At 28.7% G+C, this 10,731-nt stretch overlaps 1 protein-coding gene across 1 annotated transcript in view; it reads right to left on the reverse strand.

Annotated features, from left to right (window-relative positions):
• LOC123302352 (glucose-6-phosphate 1-dehydrogenase) overlaps window positions 1-10,154 on the reverse strand; it is a 32,853-nt gene extending 22,699 nt beyond the window's left edge. The window contains exons 1-2 of the mRNA XM_044885249.1: window positions 9,970-10,154; window positions 4,347-4,480 (exon numbers count right to left, since the gene is read on the reverse strand). Coding sequence (XP_044741184.1) covers window positions 4,347-4,480; window positions 9,970-9,985 — 150 coding nt within the window. The 5' untranslated portion in view covers window positions 9,986-10,154. The remainder of the gene's footprint in view (window positions 1-4,346; window positions 4,481-9,969) is intronic.
• Window positions 10,155-10,731: the final 577 nt, after the last annotated feature.

Raw genomic sequence — 10,731 nt, forward strand, 5'->3', positions numbered from 1 at the left:
GTGAAGCGGGCGGGTGTCAAGCTAGTATATCATATGTAGGTACATGGTATAAAAACATTCAAATTTATGTTGAGAAACTGCTCGTTTATTTTTAGCATATATATGGAAGTATATGGACGATTTATGGCGTTCTTGTTAAAAACAATCTAGTTCTTTGAATTTCGTAAACAATACAATCTTAAATTAAAATCGAATTTTATTTATTTTTTTTTTTGGGAGTGTTTTTTAATTTGTGTTAAATGTAATTAAATTAAATTCGAAGAAAGTAATTAAAATACACTTTGTTAAAATAAAAATCAATTAATCAATTTATAATTAAATAGAAAAGGATTGGTAATAATTTTAAAGGTTATTGAATTGGAAAGCACAATAAAATTATTCATTGGAGCACATTATTAAGGTTATAAAGCAAAGAGCTGGCCTATCGAGTTATCGGATGAAGTATTTTTTAAATAATAGGGTAACATGGGCTAATGAGAGCTGGAGGATAATGGAAGCCAGTCCAAAATAGGCTTCCTTAATGCCCGTAATTATTTAAATGAAGTTCGAGTGTCTTTATTTATGTTTGATAGAGCTGGCCTAAAGCGCACAACGACTTAGTTGCATTCATTTAGTTGTACGAGATGATTATTGTTTTTTTTTTTTTGCTGTACTCTTATAAAAAATACGAAAGAATAACGTCCCAGATCAGCATTAAAATACATACGTTTAATATTGTATTTACGCTAATTATATCTCTAAATCTATCTAATTTAAGGTATGACTATTGAAATTTTTAAAGTTTACGAGATGTAATTTTGAAATTTTATTTGTTCGATTGAAGGTTAAGCGAGTAATGAGAGCTGCATGGCTCTCATTACCCCATCGCAGAGTTTTTTATTATTTGTACCTGTAATAATGTGAAGTTTCATGGGAAATAGAAAAAGATATGACAGTTATATGTGCCATGAGTGCTCCAGGAATATTTACCCTACTCCTTTTTATTTTTCCACATCAGCGCTATTCGCCTCAGCTTGAAAAAGATGGACCACCGAGCGCTATCTACACCTGATCCCATAATGTTTGGACAAACGAGACCATTTTGTCACCAAATCTTACTTTTGTTATTTAATTCTTTGATATATAAAATTAGATTTATTTGAGACTGACTGAAATCAATGATAAGACTACTCCAGACTGATTAAAATTTTAATGGCTCCCATTCGATTAATGCGATATTTATTGACTCCTATTTCCCGAACGTTCGAGTATTTGGAGCGAAAAACACAATCCAGAATTTTTTAATTTTTGCCAAATGTTATTTAGGCTTAAGATTTTCTGGTAACCAGATAAGTTACGTTCATGCCAAATAAAAATTTAAATTATAGAAATTATGAGTTTTATTAACAATAGTCCTTACAAAAAAAGTGTCTTCATTTTGGGCTATATCTCCATAACCGAGTCCAAAAATGGCAATGATCTTTATTGTAGATAAATAAATTTCTTCTCTTTTTTGTCAAATATTTTTTTTGTATCACTGACCGTTTATGACTTATACGACTATTTAGATTTATAAGATTTACTTTTTGATTATTGATTATTTGCCCGATATCTCGTCTAATATTTGTTTAACAAAAAAATGCTAATACCGTGATATTACGCGTTCAATATTGCATTAGAACTACAGATATTTGAAAATTTTTTAAAACTATTTATTGCTAATTATGTCACTATCATAAACTTTTTTCATACATTTATTAAATTTTTATCATTACACTATGTATACTTGTTTTTTTTATTAATGTTGCACACAGTGGTTGCAACATTAAAATGCGTTATAGCTTCATAAATATTAATTTTATAAAAAAAAGTTTTAGGAAATTTGTAGATTTAAAAGTTAAGTTATTAACATTTCTTGTTTAAACAAATATTAGAAGAGATATCGGTCAAATAGTCAATAAGTAAATCGTCATAGTCGTATAAGTCATAAACGGTTAGAGATACAAAAAAAATTGTTTTACAAAAAAAGTGCGTAATTTAATTATCTGCAATAAAGGTTATAACCATTTTTGTTTTAAAGTGCACGATTATGGAGATATAGCCTACAACGGTTTTCCCTAAAATGGAGGCACTTCTATTTTTGTAAGGATTTTGAGCATTTACATTCAGTACGTGATACTACTATTAAAAAAAGCATTTAGTGCCAGAATAAAAATAGTGCGTAAAATTGCTTTTTTTTTCTAGGGACATTTTTTGTACATGAACTGTATCAATTGAATTATCGATTGTAATTAATTTTGAAATATAGTATAAACAAGTGTCTCGTTAAATCTGATGCTGACCCCATGGTCCGACATTTTTTTAAATTTTTGTTTGTTTGTTTACTGTACTTCGAGTTACCGCTTCACACTATAATCAAATTAAAGTTTCAACATTTTTTTTACATAAAATTAATTATTATATAAAATTTAACGTATTATCTCAATTTGGAGTAGCTGTGGTGATGGGCAAAGGTTTAAAAATGGCGAAAAAAAAAGATTTTGTGGTATAAATGATGGAGTTAGAATACTGGAAAGTTAACACCTAAAAATGCTATTTTTTTACACTAACCCGAACTGCGTATCGATTTTATATCCTCTTTCTCGATTTGGAGAATTTATACTGAAATTCAAAGCCAAAAAAATTTTGAAAAAAAATGTTTTTCTCTTAAAAATGCTCTTCAAATTGCTGAAATTAACCCTCAATTTTAGAACATCGATCTCCATAGTAAGCCACCCAAATGCCATCGAAGGAAAAATGATTATTTCGTTACTGACTTGGAAGTACTATAAAAATTTCTATGCTCCTAGGACTTATTATGAAATGGATTATGAATGTATGACCTCCAAAAATTGATATACCATGATTTCGATAGTTGGAGAAAATTCTCAAATATTTGTATTTATTTTCTCATTTTAATGAAAATGTAGTGAAAATGAAACTTGAAACAAAAGAACTAAAAAAGGTATTTATTGATAGATTTATTATTACGGGGGGTGGGGGAGGGGTAGTCGCTAATTTTTGTACTTTTCTACGAAAGCAAAAATTTTTTTAAACCTGCAAATTTTGTAGATTAATCCAACACAAACTGGAATCTCATTTCTATAAAAATAACCGAATATCTATATATATATAAGCGATTTACCACTGACTGACTCATCACGAAATCTCCCGAAACTATCCGTCCGATTTACTTCAAATTTCGCATACTTTCCTCTTTCGTGATATAGACGCCCGCTAAGAACAGATTTTAGGGAATTCTTATATCAACGTATTTTCTGTAGTCCCAACGGATTATTTTAGTTTATAAGTCTGTAGATACAGTCATAGAGTCATAGAGTACACTATCCTGTCGAGTTTCTACACACACTCAACCCACCGGGAATACCACCTCATATTCTTCATCTAAAAATTGGTGCACCAATAATGTTGTTGCGTAATTTAAATCCCCCAAAATTGTGTAATGGCACCAGATTACGAGTAAAAACCATGCAAAGAAACGTTATCGAAGCAACAATTTTTACAGGAAAGTATGAGGGTGAAAGTGTATTCATTCCAAAAATCCCTCTGATTCCATCGGACCATTTCGAATTTAAGCGTTTGCAGTTTCCAGTAAAATGTTGCTTTGCGATAACTATCAATAAAGCACATAAGGTCAGAGTTTAAAATTAGCCGGTGTAGACTAGGAAGTGAGTTTTTCTCATGGTCAATTTTATGTGGCGTGTTCAAGAGTGAGTTCACCTTAGGATTTCATCGTTCTCAAACTAGATAAACGTACGAAGAATGTTGTTTACAGAGAAGTTTTGTAAATTTAAGTAAAGTGTTTTACAGATTTATATATCTTTATCTATTATTATGAGTTTCATATAAATGAAATGTTTTTAAATGTTAAAATTAAGAGAAATAAATTAATGTGATGAAAAATGGAAATTTAGTTGTTAATTATAAAAATTGTCATACATAAAAAATAACGGACGTAAAAATATAATTTGTACAAAATTTAATTTAAAAAAAAAAAATTTTCAAAATTTGTCGTTAGTTTTATGGAGGCAATTTTTTCATAGTGTAGGACTACTAGGGATCCCGCCACAATAAATAACGGGAGCGCATCCCAATGCACAGTACCTCATGGGTGATGTGAAAATTTGTGTATTTACTGACTGGCACTATATTTGCCTATTTAAAATTTGAAAAATTTACAATAAATATCAAATCGAAAAACATTTCGATAATAAAAGAAGTGTAGATTCACATCCAAATAGTTAGTGTACCCAGCGAAGCTGGCGGGAATCAGCTAGTAATAAATAAAAAGCAAAAAGAAAACTTACCGATGCACCTAATACAACAAATAAATGTGGCATATTTCCATCAAAATGTCCTCCTTCACTGTCCATATTTTTCGATTTTAGTGATTTTCGAATCAACGCCAAACACGATTCTGGCGAGATATTAGAATTACACTCTGGAAAATAACAATATTACAAAAGCATAAATTAAATAATTTCGATTAATATTTGTATTATTTATAACATAATGCTTAGGTAAGTACAAGTTGATCTGTCATAATCAATAAAAAACAAGTGAAAATATACAATTGAGTAAGTTAATGTTGTTATATTTTTTATAGTTTCTTTGACATTTTTAGTGTATTAACTATCGTATATCACCTCCTAATATGTGCCTACTATTAAAATCACAAAAAAGGAAAATCAATTTATTTACAAACTTCTAACGTGTAAATATTTGATTATGAATTTAGTAAACAAATATTTGGCGTATTAGTATTACATCTAAGTGTAAATAAAATAAAATTATTATAATTTATGAAATTGGAAAAATTTATTCCAAAAATAATTACTAAACTGTTTAAGGCTGTTATGTAGGGGAGCGGAGGCTAATACCGTACATCACTGTTTATACTGAAGGAATTGAGCTGCGTGCGTTTTCTTGGTGTCAATCATTAGCGCAGTAGTGTTAGCGTAGTTACTGTGCTATTAAGGGTAATAATTTTTGTATAAATAGATGTTATGTGATTTGGCGCTCGTTTTTACAACTTTTAAACATAAAAAAATAAGATATAAGTACCTATTTTTATTAAATTTTATAATGAAATTATTAATTTCGGACAATAAATATCTTTATAATAAGATTTTCATCAAAGAATTCCTTTATTGAATTTTTTTTTAGGTAAATACTTATTCTTAAAATTTGAATTCGGTTTCGGGAATTTCCGTACACTGTACGGTATTACCCGCAATGAAGCATTGCATGATATTATTTCTCCAGAAGCAGCAGTAAATGCAGAATCAGAGATATCACATGAACTCATTTCACCAGAAATATGATCAGAAATATGAGGAGTTCATGAATTGTGTGTAATATGTAATGAATTTGGTAAGGATATAGAATTATGGTACAGATGTGTGTCATGTGACAAATGGGCACATGCTTTGTGTAGTGGCGTAAACTCTGCGGACGATTATATCTGTGTATTTTGTGAATAAATAAAAGATTACCCACAGTTAATTAAAATTTTTTTTTTTATTTGTGAAAAAATACCTTTTTTCAGGCTTTTTACGTTCTTAAAATTATGTACGGAATTAGACGCAAGTCTCGGGTAATTCCGTACAAATAACTTTATAGAATAATTTGATTTTGACACTGTCATATTGGACACTGTCATATTGGACACTGTCAATTATGGATTATTTATATAAAACTAGACTAAATTTATGATGGCTTGATACATAAAGCATTGTATTCTATTAAGTAGGTTCGAAGAAATACACGTTTAAAGTTAGGTGTACGGCATTACCCTCCGCTCCCCTACAAATTTTAAATTAGCGTGAAACATTCTTTGATTAATGGTGTGAAACATTCTTAGATAAATATTCATAGATGGAAAATAAAAGTTTATAAAGAAAAGCGATTTTCCATTCAAGAATGGTTAAATTGAATTTCAAGTACTGCGATTATACCCTTAACTCCATCGATCTGAAATTTGAAAATGATATAGGTATTCATACTCTACCTGCCTTGGGTACTTTTATTTTTCGAAAATCCTGAATCCTGAATTATAATCTTAATTTTCATTTTTCACAGCCAGGTACAGTGGAATAAGAACAATTTTTATAATCCTGGGAGAGTTAAAAATACCCTCCCATCAAAATTATGATAGAAAACTTGCAAAATTTTCTGTCACCAAATCAAATCGATGAAGTAAAAGGTATACTTGCAGTGCTTGAAATTGAATTGAAACTTTAACTATTTTTATCTGCAAAAGTGATTTTCTTAATAAATTTTTTTTTCCCACCAATGACGAACATTTTTAGACAATTTTTGACAAATTTATGTAAAAAAATTGCCTATATTTAAAACTTTTTGTATGAAAAAATTTTTATATGAAATCTAAAAAGGATACTCAGTTTAATCCCAAGTTTGTAACACTTAAAAATATTGATTCTATGAACAAAATATTAATAAAGGTGTTCATAAAATCACGTAATCAACTTTTGTTTGAAACATTTTTTTTGTAAAAGTCACTGTTTACCCGTGAGGGCGCAAATTAAGCGCAAATTGTATAGTATGTATTAAATGGGAATATCAGTTATGTATGTGTGACATGTATATGTGTAATGTGATAGAGTAATCAACACTGTCTATACATGGTATTTCAACAATTAACTCAGTCAATTGTTTGTTTTTACTTGTTTTATTCGATGGTTAAGATATATACATCAAAATTCTAAATAAAATTTTCTACTTGACCGCCGATGCATAGAAAAGAAGCGATTTTTCATTTTTTATTACAATAGTTAACTAACTATAAATTTTTCTTTTGAGTAGATAGAATTTCAAGAATTTCAGTATTTAATCACAAACATAAAAAAGTATTCGACCTTGAAAGTGGATATTCTGAATAGTTAACAAAAAATAATTTAAAGACGAAAATAACCATGTACGCAACCAAGAACAGGGAACAGGGGATAAATCCAAAAATATTCCATAAAACTGTAAATAAATAATTTTTCTATTCTCGTTTGGAAAAAAATGACTATTCCTATATATTCTACAGGTGAAAGTAAGCATGTTTGTTTGTTACACTTTCACGCTAAAACTAGCGAATGGTTTTTAATGAAACTATACAGTAATATAGCTAATATATCAGAATAACACATGAACTATAATTTATAAAGATATATTTAAAAAATAAAATTAAATTAAGTTTGACATTTACCATTTTTTAAATTTTTATAGAAATCTTTAATTTATGGTTCAAAATGATGATTATAGATGGAGCAGATCTATGATCATCATTTTGAACCATAAATTAAAGAATTATGTAAAAATTTAAAAAAGTAAATGTCAAACAAATCATGGCCAACTATTCTGATATACTCAATGAATTATGACTATTTTACATTTAACCAAATTGAAAACTGTGTATATAAAGAGTGGGTGGAGGCTATAAAGCGGTGGTTTTTCTTTAAAGCCCAGTGAAGCGGGCGGGTATCAATCTAGTTAAGTAATAATTATTTCTGCCAAAAAAAACAAACTAAACAAAAAAAAAACATATTTCGGAAACTTAAAACAATGAACTTATGAATGCCAAAAATAATAATTAAACAAGTGAAAACACACAATTGGCGAGTTAATTGTTGAAATACCATTTAAAGACAGTATTGATTACGCAAAGATAGTCACTCTTAGATAGTCATAGTCGCTTTTACGAAAATATGTTTCAAACAAAAGTTGTTTACTGAACATGTTTTACATTTAAACTTTTGTTTGTTTTTTTTTTTACATTTAAACATATTATACTATTTCTAACGGTTTACAAGACCCAATTGATTTATGTTGTTCACTTACGACCTCGACCTCACTTTTTAGGTCTTATCCACGCTATAAAATTTTTAGCTTGCTATCTCTTTTCGTTTTTGAGTTATCGCGCTTACGCATAGACATACGAACATGCGGACAGCCGGACAGCCGGAAAAGAACTAATTAGATGATTTTATGACCACCTGTACCAAAATTTGATTTGAAGCATCAATATTTTTAAGCGTTACAAAGTTTGCATATGCACAAATTTTCACTGGAAAATTGCTTGCTCTTTTTTTTGACTTTTGACTTAATCTATCTTAATCTGTACCCTTATCTTAGTTATAAAAAAGGCACAAGTTCGCGCAAGATTTTTTTTCATAAACATGATATAGAATACTAAAACTTTTCCCTGTTACAAAAAATTTTACCGGACAAAAAGGGCACATAAATAAAAAGCTTTAAGTTTGATGAATTTAATGAAAAAAGTAACCTTTTTTAACAGCAAATATGAATCAGAAATATTTAATTATATAAATAGAAACATTAAAATTAAATAAAGCGGAAACCTTCGTCTTCAATGTAAAAAAATCCTTACTTAATTGCATTAACAAGCACAGTAAATGTAAATTGAATGACACGGGAAATCAAGAGCAACAACAATAATGACATGCATCCGTAAGAGCAGGTACATTGCGGCTTAAAAAAAGGCGAGGGACGAGGTTAAGGTAACTCAAGTGACCTGTTTGTGATGGAGTGATTATTTAACTCAACCAAAAAATAACTTTCAATGCAAAACAAAATAGTTCAGTTTTCTGACTTTTCTGACTGTGTCTCCTACCTATCTCCCCCACATCTCGAATCGAATTTCTACTTTTTCCAAACTTCACACGGCTTTAATCTAAATATTCTGTAAATGGTGCATAACGCTTCAACCTAGGTATGTATATCAAGCGTTTATTTTATTCGCTAGTGGCGAACAGAAAAGTTCTCAAAAATTTTTCTGTTTAAAGTGGGAACCTGAATTCAAAATTCTATCACCATGCAAAACTTAATATAAATTCGACGATATGTAAGTATCACTCTCAAGGTCAATTTTATTTATATTATGTCATTATCATACCAGAGATTAAATTCATAATAAAAGATTAAAGAAAGACATGCAATTAAAAATAAAATTTCTACCTAACTACGGCTCATGAGTCAATGTTTTTATCGTTCCCCAATTCCTTCGAAAAGAGGATTAAATAGTTTGAATTTTCAGTAATGGTATACAATGTTTGATTCTAAATCATCTTTTCATCAATTCGAGAGATAAGATGAAAATTAAAGTTACATATGCTAAGATAGAGCTCAGATGACCATTTCTCTATTTTGGCGCGTTATTTCGATTGACTCGAGTGACCGTTCATATTTTGCCAGGGTGCGAAATTCAAAAAATTCGTGACTAGTAACAGTTGGTCAATTGTTTCGTCTATAATATATAAAAAAACTTAAGTTCCCACATCGCTTTGAAGTTATAAAAGTGAAGGACAAATTTTGCAATATTTTCTAATTAAGAAATGAATATCGTATTCTCAGTAACTTCAAATTTGACCTTGTACACTTGAACCCTTTCTAACCCATTTCAAAAAAAAAAAAAAAGATCGTACAATTCATGTCACTAATGACCTCTAGTGTCTAAAACACCAAAAACCCCAATAATAAACTCTTTCGGTAAATAATATGCAAATTAAATTTTTTTACGCGAATTTATCATACAAATGACTCAACTAATTTACGGATGCTGCACGACAAAAAAAAATTGTTTTGCTGTAGTTATTACAACCTCAAAAAAAAATTGCGGTATTATTTATAATCTAAAATTAAAATACGTACTTTGAAACTAACTGATATAAAAAAATTTTGAAAAATATTCGTTATAAAAATTTTCGAAATTTTGATTCAATTGTTTATAAATTTTTTTTTTAAACCGTGCTCAATCATTTTGTTCAAGCAATTAAAAAGAAACAATATTTGCACTCTAATTAAAAATTAATTACGTAAAATTAATATAATTGATAATAATAAAAAAAATGCAAATAAAAAATAAAAATTTCCCAGATAACGTACGCAAGAAACTTTGATTACCTTGTTTTGAAGTCATCTTTTTTTTTTAATTTTTCACCGAATCACAAAATTTTTTTTATTCACTTAAAACTTATTTTGAAAAAAAGTTGTATATTTTTTTAGTTTTCTGATTCCAAAGTTATTTTTTAACCTTCATTCAACATTAAACTACACGGATTAAACTTTCAAACACATTTGAAACAATCATTGAAAAGCCATGTGGAATAAGCAAAGAAATCATGTATTTACTCTCAAAATTAATACCTCAAAATAAAGGAGAATTGTATGCTTAGAATGTGAATTGTATAATTTTTTATCTCTTTTTAATAAAATACAATATTATATAAAATTGTGCTTATGTCAATTTGATGATATGACTTTCAATACTTCCATTGGTGTTGTTAAAATGTATGGAAGCCCTATGCACTACATCAACCTGTCACAAACATACCTTACCTAATGATAACCACACATGGCAGCCTTTTACAACATATAGTTAATATAGGGGTGCTATGGTTTTCATCGGTATTTTTTATACTTTCCAAAATTGACATAAAATCCTCGTAAATTTTTTAAAATTTAATTTTTGGAACGATTTATTTTAGACGACTTATACCATATTCAGTCAAAATAGTTTTCTCTTTTTTAAAATATTATTGCTGAAGCTGGCGTAGCCAATACTCTTTTTTTCCAATAAATGAAAAAATGTTTCAAAAAGAAGTTCTTTGCTTTGTTTATAAAAGAATACATTGTCTTAAAATTTTTTTTGGGAAAGAAATTTAA

This window comes from Chrysoperla carnea, chromosome X (genome assembly GCF_905475395.1).
Source record: "Chrysoperla carnea chromosome X, inChrCarn1.1, whole genome shotgun sequence".
Classification (NCBI taxonomy): Eukaryota; Metazoa; Arthropoda; class Insecta; order Neuroptera; family Chrysopidae; genus Chrysoperla; species Chrysoperla carnea.